General features: G+C 46.1%; 1 protein-coding gene across 1 annotated transcript in view; it reads right to left on the reverse strand.

The window, feature by feature from the left end:
* Positions 1 to 1,780: 1,780 nt before the first annotated feature.
* Positions 1,781 to 18,028, reverse strand: part of LOC119398756 (pancreatic lipase-related protein 2) — a gene marked incomplete at its 5' end in the record, with an annotated part of 32,734 nt that continues 16,486 nt past the window's right edge. The window contains 4 exons of the mRNA XM_049412104.1: positions 1,781 to 2,155; positions 8,203 to 8,397; positions 14,751 to 15,003; positions 16,084 to 16,383. Of these exons, the coding sequence (XP_049268061.1) occupies positions 1,854 to 2,155; positions 8,203 to 8,397; positions 14,751 to 15,003; positions 16,084 to 16,383 (1,050 nt within the window). The remainder of the gene's footprint in view (positions 2,156 to 8,202; positions 8,398 to 14,750; positions 15,004 to 16,083; positions 16,384 to 18,028) is intronic.

Here is an 18,028-nt window from a genome sequence, read left to right on the forward strand (position 1 = left end):
TCATATCTTGGTTTTGGGACGTTAAACCCCAGATATTATTATTATTAACAGATAATCGTGTGGTAGGGAATAAAAAAGATCCTAGACGTCTTCACTTTACGGCACGGCCATTTACAGGATTGGTACTGCTCAGGAAATTAACAAGAAGATCCGATTTAGGGATTAGGTACGGGTCCACCAATGCGAAGGGATGATAAGCATTTCAACAAATAGTCCGAAACGTAGTGCTGCCAAGTGTCACGTTCAGTGACTATGATGCGGAAAGGAACATGTATTTTATGCGTTTTCGCGGTGAAAAACGCCTCAAGCGGCACGTTGTTTGCCTTCTTTTAACAGACTGAGCAAGCTATTGCAAATTCAACTCCAACAATAAGGAAATAGCTTCTTTCTTCTTTTCTATAGGTTTAACGTTCGTACATCTAAAGTTCTTCTGCACTGCTAGTAGTGCCTTTTCGCAAAAATGGCCATTGGGTAGAACAACAAAACTGACCTTCTTTATCGGATACCATAGTTACTTATCTTGCTGATCCAGCGTTGTTTATTCAATTCCTTTGTCATGTAACCGCGTATATGTGGGGCAGAGGGGGGGGGGTGCCTTAATATGAGATTAAGGGAGCATTACAATTCCTTGAAAAGCCCTGCAAGTTCACATTTATCACTACATTGCCGCCAGTGTGGGTGTACTCCTGTTTTTGGTTCCTACATCCATGTTGTACAAACACGGAAGCCAAGAAGCACGCGAATTTGTTGAGGCCGCACACAAAGTGTCGCAAGCATGCGTCATTCAGGCGTCGGTGACACTACATGATAATGAAATTTCGTACCTTGGGATAACGTGAAGTATGTGCCATGAGTGTGCTTTGGTCTTTGAGCGAAAAAGGGTCTGAAATTTTTCTTTGCACATGCACCATTCGGCTGGGTGATGTATGCACATATGTTTTATTTCTGATTAAAAAACTTAGTTGAAAGTAAGCGCTTGTTCTTGTCATTCTTTCCTATGTGCGTCGTCTTGTTTTTCGCGCTGCTTACTTCCATGCCAATGTAAGCTTCTTCGTTTGCCAACATGCAATGGTCAAGGCTGGCTGCGTCACACCATGCTATCTGCTTATGTTTAGTTACTTCTCCCTTTTATTTCCTTCCTTCATTCTGGATCAACCGGACGGGTCGAATTAACAGCCAGTTCAGATCACGACAAGCACGACATGAATAAACAGCAACAAATCAAGCTGCGAGAAGCTGACCCCCCGTAGCCTTTGTGAATGAGTTCGGTGGCATTGAATCAGTAATCCAGTCTCGTGTGAATCAAGCTTAACTCGCAATACACCTGTGAAGTAATTCATTTCATTTCAGATTTATTTCCTTAAAGACCGCCGAGGGGTACTAGATATAAGGGGGGGGGGTTATTATACAAAAACTATTGTCACTTTGATAAATGTGAAGTTACATTTCATATGTTATGCGTGAAGTTTTATTGCCAGGTGATAGTGGAGATGTTTTGGAGATGGCCGGCCCAGTCGCTTTCTGTACTGGGACAAAAATGACGCAGAAAATGTTTTTGCACGAGCACGTGGGCGAGAAAATTGTTTTTCGTGGCGGAATCTGTCAAATCACGCGACTGTGAGTTCACAATCGACACGTTGTGTCGGTTTGTATGTATACACCATCATCGAATGATAATGAGACGAGATGTCTTTGATGTCTAGAGGGCGTCTGCATGTCGTCTGAAGCTGCGATAACGTCGCTACTTTCATTCGAAGGTCATAGATCGTCGATTTCGGAAAACACCGAACTCCTGAGTTTTATTGACTAAGCAGCCGAAGTGTCCTCGGAGATGTTGAGGAGAATCGCAAGCCTTAATTTCTGGCCGGCCGTCGGTTGCGGTCTCGCCTGGGCGTGTCGTCTCGGGGTGGGTTCCTGGGCACGTGCCTCTCGCGGCAGTAAGGCGCCGCATTGTTGGTCTCCAGAGTTTGTAGGCCTCGGCCGGGTGCCCGGTCTGCGAAGTAGCCCATCTCACCGCGGTCACCCCTCCGCGTGCAGCGGTCGGCCAGTAGAGCGTCGAGGCCGCCGCCGCAGGGTTCGGAAATGAAACGACATCGCTGACTGCGTAGAGACTCCAGGAAGAAGTCCTTGGATAGCTTGTGGTCGCAGTACAGCTCTGCAGAAAGCGAGAACGTCACAAAGGTTTAGCTGTAATGTAACGGTTGGAAGGACAAGTTGGCTCGGTTTCCCAGTAATGCTTGCGCAACGCTACAGGACGAAGATGAAAGGAAGGAAGCAAGAAACAAGCGGAAAGACAGGGAGCTTAGCCAGTTCTTAGACGGGATGAAAGAAACCAGCCAGTGCAAAAGACATGCGCTGAACTCAAAACAAAATTCACATGTGTGATCCTCCTTCTTTACTGATTAAATATACGGCCTCTCTTCAATCAAAATTCTTATTGCTTTAGTTCAGCGCATGTCTTGTCCATTTACTCGTTTCTTCGTCTTCGTTTTACGGTGCTGTCCAAGCATTATTACGAGGTATACTTCATTACCACACAGTCGCACTGACCTTAAGTGAAGGAAATTCTGCGCCATTTGCACCAAACTGCGCCAAAACACAAATACCGACACATGCGGCTCCAGACGGCTGTTTCTCGCATATATATATCACCACGCTTGCGGTATTTTGGCATTCCGTCACAATGTGCCGAGTAGTTTCATGACTCTTGCTGCTACGCACACGCCCCATTTCCCGTTGCGGATATTTGCTCTGGGATGTTTTGGTCCTCAGAAGGCCAGTTCGAACTTCAAATAGCAAAGCGTTGAATCTTCTGTTATGATAGAGATGTTCACTTCTAACTTCTGTATTTTTTTTTCGTATTTGTAAATATTCGCGGCCTTTTCTTCTTTCCATCCTTTGTATCCAATTTGCCGTCTTTGTTCCTCTAACTTTATTTTTTATGACACGTCGTTTTTTGTCTACACTTTCGATTACCCTGTCCTTTTGTAACCAACTTTCTTGATCTTTTCCTCTATGCCGTGTTAACGCATTCAAAGTACATGTATACTTGTGGGCTCTAGTCGCCTATTTCTTTTTAACTTCTTAGGCGTTTCTACAAAACGAATTTTGCTCTGCGCTTCCTTCGCTCTCCGCAATCGAAGTCGAGTTCGTATCCCTTTGCACAGCCTCAGTCTTGGGTTTTCTGTGGACTCCCGCCAATGCCGGTCGGCAAACGTACTGAACTTGAATTCTGCCTTCCAGCCCCGACAAACCCTCGATTTCAAGAATTGCATTCGCGAACGTTAAAGGGACACTAAAGAGAAACAATGAATTGGTTTAGATTGATAAAGTGTGCTCGGAGAACTCTTGTGTAGTTTATTTCACCACCATAGGTTTATTATTAGAGGAGAAAACCAAGTTCAAAGTTTCATTTTTAAATTTCGCGCCGAACTTTGTAATTCGTGACGTAAAAGACTTCAGAGAGCATTTAACGTATTTTGGCGCCACTGGCTCGATGAAATTTCCACAAACTCGTTATGTCAAGTCTCTGGCCCCCTCAGAGGACAATGTACTTCGATTTAACCGATTAGGAACTACGTAGGCCCAAGTAGGCGCCGTCAAAAATATGTGACGTCACGGCAAACGGTGCGGGAATTCCAAGGTGGCGTCGCCACCTGTATTTTCTTTTTGAGCGTTTTCTCGCTTATTAAGCGTCTTCGCGCAGAAAGCGTGGTGTTTTTGGTATCGTGGAAGACTACTTTACTAATGCGAGAAAAATGGTTTTGCTCGTTAGTGTCCCTTTAACGCCCAAATTCCGTGCACCATCTCAGATTTATTGTAACCGCAAAGTGCTCTGCGTTTCATTATTTAGTTTGCCTTTATCCTCACATTATCTTCGTAGAGGCATACGTAGGCCTTTCCTTCTATAATGTTACACCTACGTACTTATTGTGCTTCAATATGGGAACGGCTTAATATTAATTTGATAATACATAAGTGCTCATAAAATCACTAAAACTAAGTAAGAAGTTTGTTCTGTGCTAAAATTGAGGTATAGATGGCTCGCTTCATGACCATAAGGACTGACTGGTTTCAGCAAATCTCTTGCTTTGACCGCCAGTGAAAGTATTCGTCCGCATATACTAGCCCAGGGTTTCTCTGCTTCACCATTTTCCCGCTGTGTAAGGTAAATAAAAACCTAAGGCACTGCTTTGACGCCATCGTTCTGGGCTTTTAACAGAAAGTGTGAACAACAATGGCGAATCGTGTCCGTTCTATGACACCACAATCCGCGATGTGACAGTGACACACGGGCTGTGGACTTGCCCCGGTCTGCAATTAAGCCGTCTTCGCTACCTCTGTGCAACAGAGGTAGCGGAAACGGCTTAATTGCAACAATCAAGGTCGGGTGGTCGGCCAGGCCTCTGGCCTGGCCGACCACCCGACCTTGATTGTTGGATCCACGGACCATATCATCGTTCGCTGCTAGGCTTTCTGCACGAATCAAATCTGTTCGTGTATCTCTGACACCATACTTTACTGTGGCTAAGGGCAAACTGAAAAAAAAAACAAGAAAAAAACAAAAGAAAAACAAGAGGTAGACAGAGGGAATTTTTTCATTCAGTTTTCGGCAAATATCCACTGATTCTTTAGGGGAAATCCACCGTATAGGTGTTAGCAGCGCTACACTGCGATCGCGAGCGTTTTAACATGGACACATACGCGACGAATATTGTAGAAGACGTATAAACAAAGGAAATGACTTCGCTACGGCTTTTATAGGTTGCAGTGATTTAAAACTGGAGGAATGAAGTATGCCAAATCATTTTCGACTTTGCTTCTCGACTACAGCTACTCAACGACAGCGAATTAAAATTTGACAAGTAATCAGAAAGCTATAAACAATTCTCATTGGGAAGGTAATTTCCGCCCACCCTGCACATATTTTGTTCTTCGACGCGATAGCTGCGACGGACGCCGGAGGTGGCGGCGGTGGTGGACAACATTGCTACCAAGAGCGGCCATTAAAGTGAGCCCATAACCGATTACTCTGTAAATAGGGGTAAATGTTCATACTTTTAAATATTATCATAGCTTTAAAAAGCATTAGGCGTGTCTTATGATTCCCTAGAGTATCCGATTTGGTCAAAAAGGAAATATTACATTTCCAAAAATTTTCGCTGAGCGAGGCGCGTGCTGTTTAAAGGAGACGTCCTACGTATTGCTCTTGACGGCGAAACAACGCGGACGATGGGACGAGTAAAAACCAACAAGACGATGCGCTTATCTTGCCTGGCAATTACCGTAATGAACGTAAGCCGACTAGTCCGGCTAAGAATCCTCGCGAAGTTCAGTTACTCTACACCGGACCCTTTTGTAACTTTTGTCTCTCGTACTCAGCGCATTGTCTCGTATGTTGCACTAATCCCATCGTCTGTGCGGTTTCGCTGTAATGAACGTAAACCAGCAAGACCAGCTAAGAACTCTTGTACGTATTCCCCCGACAATCATTCTGTTGCCAAGAGACCGTATAACATTATCCGTTACACCCAACCATAGGTCGGCAAGCAAGCTCACTCATGAGTCGAATCACTCATACTCACTCAGACTCAGATTTAGCGGTGAGTCTGAGTCTGCGTGAGTCCGGGTGAGTAATAGTTTGGTGAGTTTGAGTTCGAGTGAGTCCGGTAGAGAAAAATTTTAGTGAGTCTGAGTCTAAGTGAGTCCGGTTGAGGTAAACATTTATGTGTCTGAGTCCGAGTGAGCCCTAAACGCAAAATATTTTTCTTGAGTGAGTCTGAGTGAGCTCCACCTTCTATCTACTCATCTTAAGCATCCCTATCAGTCTTATATCGGCTTACGTTTATACTCAAGTCTATTCACACATATGCCAACGCACGAGCGTTCATGCTCCACCTCAATATTTATTGATCGGAGGCGTTAGCTGTGGGGAGGGGGTGCCATGAACTTCAGCTGCAAACTCTTTCACGGGAAGTTCTTGATGAAATATCTTGTGCGAGTCATGTATTTCATAAAAATGTCCTTACTGGACTGAAAATTGAAACCACTGATAACACGTATTTGAAGGTACAAGATCAAAAGGCGTATCGCAGTGCACCGATTATGTGAGATATTGGGGTTAAAGAGCACGGGCACCATGATCGAAAAACCTAATTTTACTCTAACGGACTCATGAGTCGACTCACTCAGGCTCACTCAGACTCTGGTCAAGTCGTGAGTTTGAGTCTGAGTGAGTCCGGCTGAGTAATATGTTGGTGAGTCTGAGTCCGAGTGAGTCCGGTGGCGAAAAAGTTTAGTGAGCCTGAGTCCGAGTGGGTCCGTTTGAGGAAAGTTCTAGTGATTCGTTAATGCATTGAGCTGGGCTAGTTCGTATTTACTGAATGCTTCCATATTACTAGCGAACACGCACAAGGACTACAGAAGAAAAGGCAGGACAACTGCTAGACTTCAACTGATTTTCAGTCGACGTGAATGACAGAATACATAAATCCCATTGAGCAAACGCAGGTGCCACGTCACAGACAAAGTTTTTCAAAAGGAATTTCACCGCCACATATCTGTACCGCCCGTATACACGTTGTTTTTGCTTGGCCAGATAGTCCAATTCTTTACTCGACAATGCAATGGATGGAGTGCTAACACATGCCTCACATGCCCTGTGAATTTCCAGAGCCTCTATTATCTCCCTTTCTCTTTGTTGCCCTCCTACATTCATCACGTCATCACAGAAGTGGCGTCATATGCCGGAATACAAGCTTCGCGCTTTTTGCAGTGCATTGCCGTTAAACCTCCCCCTCCTAGTGATATAAAAGCCGTGCGGTGCTCCCTGAGCCGTTCATTGACGCATCTGCATGTCTGGCCTATATATAAACTTTGCCGCAGGCAAGTGGAGTGGCTTACACGACTCCTGTTTTACAGGCTGTAAATTTCGACTGGTGTTTCTTAGAACGCCGCAGCTTCTCAGGTTTCGTCACTGCGGAGCATAGCCGCGCCAGCTTATTAGGAGACGTGAATAGGACGTCAAGAGCGCATTTTTGCGCCACTTTCTTGAGCGGATGGGAAACGGCGTGAACGTACGGAATTGCAACCCGTAGCTTGCGTTTGTGTAGATCCACCTTGGCTTCTTTTCCTCTGAAGCTAGCGTTGAGCTCTCTTAAGAGCGCATCAGCAACCGACACCGCGGTTTCCCGAGGGTAGTCCGCCTAATAAAGACGTGCAATCTGTCCACTCAAGCTAGCTTGAACATTGTGTCGGCAGGACTTCTGCAAGGCCGCACGCAGACTGTTCATCACAATTCCCCGCTTAAGCAGCTTTGAATGAGCTAATGCATAATTAAGAATCTTTTTTGGAACGCGGCCTGTACATCCGGCATATGCGCTCCCCCGGGAAGCTAAGAGATAGTTCTAAAAACTGGATGGCGCGATTCACAGGCATTTCATGAGTGAACCGCTGTCAACCCGCACACGTCTTAAAAAGATCTAAAATGCTAAAAACAGAGCTTTCACTATCGAGCAAGTTGTCAAGAATAAGAATCAAAAGAAAATCACCTACGTATCTAAAACAACAAACAACACTTTCATCTAGACGCTCAGCAATGCGCTTGTCACACTGCGCTGAAAATATTTCGATACGAACCGGGGCTAAACAGGATGCTATACACATTCCATTACTCTGGGCTAAACATTCACCTCGGAAACGCACAACGGTTGCCGTGAGATAGAGAGAAAGTAGTTCTAAAAAGTTATCAATTGACATGCCACGTTCATTTCGAAAATCAACCGCGCCCCCATTTTCGACATGATCGCGGACTGCCTCTAAAAGTCGATTCTGCAGAATACAATAAAATAAATCTTCTACATCGATGGAGAAGGCAAAGTTTCCGCGTGGTGCTTCGTGCTGCTCTGTTAAAAAGTCTACAATATCCTTGGAATTCCTGACGCCGAATGGGTCCGTCACTGTGAGGAGCTTTAGTTGTTTGCAAGCACCTAGAAAGAACACCTTGCCAGGACCCCTGCTGAAGTTGAAGTCTAGCGGTTGTCCTGTCTCTTTTTCTGTAGTCCTTGTGCATGTTCGCTAGTAAGATGGAAGCATTCAAATTTTAGTGAGTCTCAGTCCGAGTGAGCCCTCAGAGCAAAATATATTTCTTGAGTGAGTCTCAGTGAGCTCCAATTTTTTTGCCGACCTATGCACCCCACTCACCTAGCTTCGGACATCCGGGCTGCTTCTGGCCACCGTTTGGGTAGAAGTCCACGTGGCCAAATGGCTTGAGGATCCCGAACTCGCCCTTGATGACCTTTCCTCCGGCGCTGGTGTGGATGGCGTCCACAAACTGGGCGTCACGGCGGGATAAGAACACGTCGGTGTCTTCAAACAGCGGGGCAGCGGCATCCAGAGCTGCGAAAGTGAGACGAGAAGCACATTGATCCTGTTACAAGCCTGCAACATCATTACTGCTTCGCCTGAGACTCAAGATATGCACACGGTGAAAAGAACAATAATAATATCTGCGGTTTAACGTCCCAAAAGCACGATCTGATTATGAGATACGCCGTAGTGGAGTGCTCCGGAAATTTCGACCACTGGGGTTCTTTAACGTGCACCTAAATCTAAGTACACGGGCCTCAAACATTTTCGCCCACACGGTGAAAAGAAGACGGCAAGCGTGTAGTCAAAGTGAAGCAACACTGCCACACTGAAAACTTCCTCCGCCATCGGGGAGTTAATTGCTTTCTTTATTTGGCGTCTTAGCTTGCTAACTACTCAAGAATCGGTGTGTCTTTGACATTATCCGTAACTGAGATATGATCACGATTTACATAGAAAAAAAAAGAAGAATAACTACTAGATTTTAAATACTTCACCTAAAGTAAAAAGGCAACAGTAACGAACAACTGGCTTGCACTGCTTTTGAGAATGAAGTAACCAAATAATTGCAATTGGTGTTACAGCTTTAATGTTTGCTGTTTATGGACTTACAACAAATTGTCCTTTGGCTGAGTAACATCATTATGAGAGAGAAAGAAATAAAAAGAGGGACGCTCTACTGAAAACTAAACAAGCTTGCCTGCCGACACACCAAGTCTACTAGTCCAGGTGAATACAATGATAATGGAAACGATGCATGAAAGAACACAATGTACCTAACACACACATACAGCCACTTTAACGTCAACCTTCGCACGCACGAGCGCGCATACAAGTGAAAGTAGCACTGACTTCCTAAGTGCAGACCAACAGCAGTTATGTGACCACGGTGTCACTTGATTGCAAAGTGCAGGGGGGATGGAAATAAACGCGAACACCGCGGCGCGCTGTTTTCATGGCGCTCTGACCGTGGTGGCAATAAAAAGATGCTAGAGTGGTTCATGATTGTATCATGGATGACTGTAGTGGATTTTTATTACCATCCAGGCTACAATAGAATGAAAAGAAATGTAAAAGAGCACAGAATCTGCATACCGCACTGTTCGCGTTTCTTTCCATCCCCCCTCTACATACGAAGCTGTCAGCGCTGTGGTAGTGCATGTTCGACATGTCGTGCGAATATATTGCCCTATATTGCCTCCTCAATAACCACTATCTGCTAAAGAGTTTATGCGCCGTATTTCTCCCGCTTGCCGCGCCTTGATTCTATCATATTACACGTCTTAGCTTAACCGTCTTGTACTGTAGTTTTTAATCCACCTAAATCCCACACTTGTGGTTACCGGCATCAAAAGTAAGACGCGAAGGCTGTAGGTGGCTCTGAAACAGGCAGCCTTATATCTTTTACGTCTAGTTTAAATGGCTCTCTGCATGTTTGGAGAAATGGAACGGACCGCGCCACTTCAAGTTCACCATGGTGCACGGCTGCTGACCCGAAAGACGCGGGTTCGGTTCTGGCCGCGGCGGTCGCATTTCGATGGAGGCGAAGTGCCTGTGTACTGTGCGATGTGAGTGCACGTTAAAGGCGCACTGACATCAAATTTGCGCATGCCAATATTTTTTAATCATCAAGTAGTTATCGACCCCATGGTAGCGATTCGCGACTCAAAATGCAACGGGGAGACGAATAGCTATATGTTATATTGATTAATATGACCAATATCAAGCACGATTCAAAACGGGTGGACAGCCCGCCAATTTGTTGCGCTAGCAGCGCTGCCTCGTGGCCACCTCCTGACCGCGCCCCAGCTGATCGCGTTAAACAGAAAAATCAGCAGATCCCACGCGTTGTGGGAATAGGTTTCATGCGAAGCAGTCAGCGAGTACTTCTATGCTGTATTTTATGGGCTTTAAGCCAAGCGTTACGAAATGGATCGACGTGTTCTCGTGAGTGTAGTAGCGGTGTGCACACCGTGGGCTTACCAGGCACGTCAACAACATTGGCCTTTAAGGGGTAACTTATGGTGCGACGTAACGTCAGCCCTCACGTTAGAGTACATATACGTCAGTATTATCGAAACTTTATGGTGCAATGTATTCGCAATGTATTCGTTAATGTATTCCTCCTGCGTGCAGCAATGCTTCAATATGGCTTGCTGAATCATAGGAATACAAATGTAATGTTTATTAGACTGCTGTAAAAGCGGAGCCAACACTGGATCCACAGATGTTAATCTAATATGACGCCTGTATCGTCGAAGTAAACATGTAGTGTTTATTGCCTTGTTGTAAGATTAGATAGCCAGCTCCACAACGACAGTTGACGTTGCACCAACATTACGCCTGCATAAGCTGTTTTCATCGCCTCCTTAACTTGGTGTAGACCAAAATTGGCATGGGAGGGTAAGACGATTTGAAGAGTATGACCGTCGGGTCATGACATGAATAACGTGAAAATCCTGTCGCGTACGTCGTCAAACCCTTTCTCCCAGACACGTGTGGCACATAACCGTTTTCCACGGGTATGCGCCACAGGCGATTCACAGTTTAATCTACCCAGGAACGAGGAGAACAGACATAGGTAATTTAAATGAGAGAGCGTTAAGAAAAACCGACATCGGCAGCGTTGATCCGACGAATGGAAAGAATAAGAATTAGGATCCCAGCAGGAATCGAACCCAAGCATTCTGCGTGGCAATCACGTATTCTACCACAGAGGCACGCCAGGCCTATAAACTGGTTTGGCGAAACAGCCTATGCAGGCGTAATGTCGGTGCAACGTCAATTGTGGTTGTGGTGCTGACTATCTAATTTTACAAGAAAGCAATAAACACTACATATGTACTCCTACGATACAGGCGTCATATCAGATTAACGTTTGTGATTCCAGTGTTGACTCCGCTTTTATAGCGGTGTAATAAACATTACATTTGTATTCCTATGATTCAGCAAGCTATATAGAAGCATTGCCCGACCCCGGTGGAATACATTAACGAAAGTTACCTGTGATATTCACATGATTGCACCATGAAGTGCACTAAGTTTCGATAATACTGACGTATGTACTCTAACGTGAGGGCTGAGGTTGCGTCGCACCATAAGTTACCATTTAAACGCCAGTGTTGTCGTCGTGCCTCGTAAGCCCACGATGTGCACACAGCTACTACACTTACGAAAACACTTCGATCCACCTCGTAACGCTTGGCTCAGAGCCATAAGATACTGCATAGAAGTGCTCGCTGACTGCTTCGCATGAAACCGATTCCCAGAATGCGTGGGATCTGCTGATTTTTTTCCAAAGCAATTTCTAGACAAGAAACTGCTTTGTCAGGTATTCTACCACATATGGTAGAATACCTGACTGCCACGCAGAATGCGTGGGTTCGATTCCTGCTGGGATCCTAATTTTTATTCTTTCCATTCGTCGGGTCAACGCTGCCGATGTCGGTATTTCTTAACGCTCTCACATTTAAATTACCAATGTCTGTTCTCGCCGTTCCTGGGTAGATATAAACTGTCAGTCACCTATGGCGCATACCCGTACACCGCGGCCCGTGGCAAACGGGTATGTGCCACACGTGTCTGGAGGAAAGGGTTTGACGACGTACGTGACAGGATTTTCACGTTATGCACGTCATGACCCGACAGTCATGTTCGTCAAATTCTCTTACCCTCCCATGCCAATTTTGGTCTACACCAAGTTAAGAAGGAGATCACGAGAGCATCCAGGCGTAGGCGGCTAGATAGATCGATAGATACGTACATAGAAACGCTCAGAGTGCCAAAGGTTCGCTCAGAAATGCTTCGCATTTAAAAAAGTGACGTCAGTTTCCGCTGACATTTCGTCTGTTGGTTGTCACTAGCATCGCCGCCGTCGCCGTCAGTAGTGTCGACAAGTGATGAAGACAACATTCTGTAATTGAGAATCGCGGGATTCGCTACTTCGCGTTCATTTCAGTTTCGATCGGCACTTTGCAAAGCAGTGATTCAGAGATGGGCGTGGTTCCAAGCAGCGACGAGAAAGTGCATGGGGATGCACGCTTGGGCCATGCTTAGCTGAGCTGCTTCAAATAATTTTAGCGTGTAGGCCATTCAGGAATACGCAAAGGGGTTTAGGAAATATCAGGTTACCTTACGATGATATATCGACATGTTTGACGCTTTGGCAACCACAATGATAGATACGTCGTACTTTCTTTATTTTTGCCTAATGTCCATGATGAAAAAAGGTTCTAACAAGGCAACACATTCGGAATTCCACCGCTGCCGCGAATGTACACCAGAAGAGATGCAGAATACACTAGGTTTGTACAATAAAAATTCTGTGCTTAACAGGTTCTTCTTTGCGCCGCCAGATGGCGACACCCATCTGGCCTCTCACGTTTACGTCTACGTTAAAGAAGTCTAGGGACGAACTAAAATTTTGTACTAATGCCATCTGCGTGTTCCTTGTTGGCGATAATATTTCTCTATACACTTTGATAGCTTGTGGTCGTGTTAGCGTGTACCGTACGTGTAATGAAACGACGCACTCTTTCTAGTTTTTTCGCGCTTCGAAGAACACGACTGTAGCGTACAACGGTTCCTTGACATTCTGACTGACGAGCACATGACATACCATTCGGAGCGGTGCGACAAAGGTCAGGCATGAGAAGTGGGGAGAGCAGGAGAGCCACTGGGAGCGAGAGCGTTTCCAGGCGCCGGCGCCAGTCGGCGCCACGATAAGAACACCCAGATCGTCGACGTCATCATTACTAGCATATCGTCACTCAGGATGGTATGGGCCACACCGAACACGTCATAGTAATGTTGATGTCGCAGGGTGCTGAACGCCCCGTTGAGCTATCGTACAGTGTTTGCCCTTGAAATAAGACTACTTCCAGATGACGGACGCCATACATATTTGTCCAAGAAGACCTATGCATACCGAGCAAGCGAATGAAGAGCACTTCTCGATTTTGAAATTTTATGTCATTGCCCCTTTAAAGAACACCAGATGGCCGAAATTTCTGGAGCCCACCACTACGGCCTGTCTCATAATCTTATCGGGGTCCTGGCACGTAAAACCACAGAAAACTGAAACGTGCGTGGTTTGGTAAATATTCGAGGTTAGGAGGAACAATGCGGCAGACGGCCGGCTGCACTCCGGCTGCGTCGCTCAAGCAGCAACTGCGAACTTTGGCCCCGCCACGGTGGTCTAGTGGTTGTGGCGCTCGACTGCTGATTTGAAGGTCGCGGGATCGAATCTCGGCCGCGGCGGCTGCAAAGAAACACTTTCGCCTTTGCGGCGAAAGTGCTTTTTTTTTTTTTCGAATTCCCCGCCGCACTCATTTCAACACGTCAACAGCACACGTTGCATTTGCTGAAGACTTCCTGCGCTCCTTTTGCTCTGATTTTAGTTTTCGTGTGAAAAAAAAAAAAAGAACAGGTTTTCTCGCACTGCACGACTTTAGACAACGACCTCTGTATTAAAGACTGATATGACATCGTCTTCTCTGTGGCTTAAAGATCGCCATAGACATGATGATGAAATAAACTTTTAATTTGCCAAAGCAGTGTCCCCGAGCTCTTAAGCTTGGGGTCACTCTAGGTGGGAGGGTCCCTTAGTCCAGGAATCCTCTGGCCGCGATCGCCTCCCGGGCCCTGGCGATAACCTCCAAACTTCGCTAATTAAAGAGTTAATTACAGAATATAGTTAACAATCTAACTAATAAACACGGCCTTGACACTTCCTGACGTCTGCCGCACCTAAGAGCTTTTTTTTTTCTAAAGATGTTTTCTTTTTTCCTCGAAGAACCTGTCTTTAAGGATTTTGGAAAGTGTTCGCTGAATCACCCGGTTTATCTAAGTGAACCGTCTTTCGTTTGCTCTCAAACTTCGTTGGCGGCACTTCGGAAAGCCGACGAATGCATGAAAAAACGTGCAGAAACACAAAGCATATGATCTTACCACCCTTGTGGCCGCCGCATCTTTCTCTTGGCCTAAGGAAGTGAGCGCCGCAGTGCAGCGGACTTACGGGCACAAGCCCAGGGGCGCGACGGAAGCTTCATAATATTTTTTCTCATTAAAAAACATCACTCGAATAAAACTTTCACAAATAAATGTCCCTTGTACACCCTTTCAAACGTGTGCAAACATGCATTTTTTCCTTGTAACGCAGCCCCAATCTGCATGTACCTGAGCATGAGGCAGTACCCGACCAAGATTACGTCGGCGGTCACATAATGTGACCTCAGGAGAGTGGAATAGAATGACAATGGAATATTTTTACATAATATTCACACAATACAGGGGAGTGGTTTGCCAAAGGCAGCTTCCATTTTTTTATGCGTACACGTGGGTACGTGCGCGTGCGCTTCTGTGTTTAAAAGGCCAAGACTCACCGGTTATCCTCCCCAAGAGCACGCCGGTCTGGTTGAGAAAGTGGCGACCAAGGAAACCGGAAACCTGGCCACCCAGGCTGTGGCCTATCACGTGCACGTCCTCAGGGCTCAACGTACGGCGGTACACGGACAACAGGTGCTGGAGCAACAGTGACCCCTCGCGGCCGACCAGCGCTGTGTTGCCAGCCGAACGGATGTAGTTGCTCTGTTGTGAGCCGCCCCGCCAGTCCACCACGATTACGTTGCAGTCTTCCTACGTACAGTGTTAGAGTTCGGTGTGGGGCATGAATACAACAGTCTGAAGCATTTGTCATGACTTAACTGGTGTGCATCACAAGTATATCTAAATGTGAAGCGGCAGTGAGAGAAAATACAAAGCACCGAGCGAAAGTGTACATGTCTGATAGCCTCCACTGAAAAAAGGGGTGAGACAAAGGAAAGAAAGTACTTGGTGGCAAAATAGTACGCGTGCTAACAATGAATTCGCGCTGAGAGAAGTTCTCACAAAAGCCAGACGACATAAACAAATCATAGAAATTATATGAAAGCTCTTTCAGCAAACAAGTAATTGTTTTAGCATTTTCTTGAGACATTGCGGATGCCCTTCACCCGCCTCAATGTAACCAAAAGAGGCCACCCCTGTCAGATGAAGTGGACTGCACAAGGGCCATGAACTCTGTACGAGTACCACGCAAGCTTTCCTTTTATTTCTTCTTTTGAGTGGAGCGGGTTGGGAATAGTTCATAGTTCATACAGCAATATAATTAATGATAGCGGGAACGGTATCCAGACATTCGGCGGTGTCCTATTCATCTCACCGATCCATGAGCCAACTAGCAGCCTATTAATTCCGGTAGGGTTACCCCTCTCTTCTGTCCTTTAATATCACCCCCTATTGCCCCTGACACCGGTCAGAGACTACAGCATTCTGCTTCTAAGAACACGCTTATGGGTTCTATTCTCTGCATTGGCAGCCGCAGTTCCGCGGAGGGGGAACGCGCAATCGCTTGTGTACTTACATTATAGAGCACACTAAGCAAACTCATGTAGCGAAATTTAATCCGAAGCCCGCCGATTCGGTGCACCTCTTTGCCATCTGTGCCCTTTCGTCAGATTGTGAACTCCGTGGTGGAATACAGGCTTCGTTAATCGTATGCACGGTATGGGGCATCGTTCAGTTTGAGATAACACTTCCACTGTGCCGTCCTATCTCTAACCGTTCAGGCTCTGCGGGTGATACTTCCTTTCCTGTCGTAATTTATGCGCTCATTCCTCTATTTCAATGTGTGACATGCTACTGGAGCGACACCCGCGGGCACACCTCGTTACTTACCAGTCTCAGGAGCGAGTCTTTGGCTTCGAGAACCCATTCGCTGTCGCCACTCTCGTGCCATCCGTGCACGATCAGCTTGAGCGGCTTGCGCTCGCGGAACAGGTTCAGCCGCTCGACGCTCGCCCGCGATCGGTAGTCGAGACGCAGCGGTGAGTTGCTGTTCTGCCGCGAGTAGAGGAGGAAGCTCGTGTTGATCTTCTCCGGCGAATCGGGAAACGAGAGCGGCACCGTGAGCGGGTCCCGAGTGCGGAAGCAGCCCACGAGAGGGTAGCAGGCGCTGTCGTTGCTCGTGTCCGTCACCTGCGAACCACCAAGCGGATCATCGGCCACGTGCAACAGAAATGCTTAGAACGTGAAACAGCACATTGCTATGTTTTTGTATTCTTACGCCGTGCTGTGGAATACCCGCGCATTCTTCTAGAATGCAACGTAGTCGCGAATAATAAAATAAATAATGAGATGTGAAACTGCGAACATATCAAACAATATATGGCCCGACCGTTGCAATAACAATTTACCCATGCTACTTTACACGTTACACAAAAAAGTCACAGTCCCTTTAGGCAACGCTAAGGGACTAACTTTCACGGGACACTCATTATATTGGACGCTGAAAGTCGATTGCCACCGCGAGACTCTCCCATCGTGAAACAGCTTCTCTTGTATCGCGTGTTGTTGGGCGTGGCATATATGAAGACCTATTCATTCTTCAGAGGATTGGCCAACAGTGCTGCTTGCAACTTCTATAGCTGTGATGAGACCATCGCACATCACCTTTTCTTTCCGCTATCCATCGTTCGCAACTCAGCGATGTATTGTGTAAGCTAGGCTATAGGCCGCTCTCGGAGGAAAAGATTTTGGAAGCTTGAACTATGCATTCTTGCATGCGCAAAGCCACAAAAGCTCTATCGCGCTTCTTAAAGGCGACTGTGCTTTACGAGTCCTTCTGAACTGTTAGCGTGTGTTCTGTTGTTTCGCATGAACTGCGTCTTTGTTATTTTTTCTTTCTTCTATTTGACCTACGATCATCGTGCCCCCCCCCCCTTCCGTTTTATCCCCTGCCCAACTGCATGTTATCCAACTGGGCACTTTCTTGGTTGACCTCCCTGCCCTTCCCTCGTAATGAATTAATTTCTGGGATTTTACGCACCCAACGCACGATATGATTATGAGGCACGGCGTAGTGGTGCCCTCCAGATTAATTTTGACCACCTGGGGTCCTTTAACATGCACCTAAATGTAACTGCGCGGGTGTTCTCGCATTATGACTTCATTGGAATGCAGCCCAGGAATCAAACCCGCGTCCTCGAGCTTAGCTGTGCGACACGATACCCGCTAAGAAACCTTGGCGGGTGCCCTTTACTCTTCGTCTGTTCCTCTTTTAATTCGTATTTCTTACTCTGCAATGTGAGTGTACAGCGAACTCTTTCTAAACTACTTATTATGTAACATAGAGTTCATAATACATGCTTACCATTGGTTTCTATATATTTAGGAATAGTGCCTTTTCTTCGGCTGCCACGGCTCGCTTGTGGGAGCCGAGGCAGAAGATGAATATATTGTGTAAATGTGTAGAAGCTGCATGGGGGGAGGAGGGGGGGAGGGGGGCCTGTGGCGTCGTATGTCATCAGCTTTTGCTACTGGTTTTTCAGCGTAATGTCTGTTGCTTACAATGTAAATAAAATTATTACTATTATCAATAAAACCATTGCACGACACGCCGTGGTTACCTTGTCTACACATGAAACAAAGTAATCATTTTACTCTGCTAGCAAATTGTATATTACTTATATATCTTATTAAAAAAATTGCAGATATCCCCATTTTTTTCATAGTCATGAACAGAAAGCTACCACTGTCACCACCACACAACATCCTTCTATACAACTTTCGATAACACAAGGAAAAAAGTCACAGTTTCGCCGCAAGGGCGAAGCAATGAATG

The sequence above is a fragment of the Rhipicephalus sanguineus genome, chromosome 1, assembly GCF_013339695.2.
Source record: "Rhipicephalus sanguineus isolate Rsan-2018 chromosome 1, BIME_Rsan_1.4, whole genome shotgun sequence".
Lineage (NCBI taxonomy): Eukaryota > Metazoa > Arthropoda > Arachnida > Ixodida > Ixodidae > Rhipicephalus > Rhipicephalus sanguineus.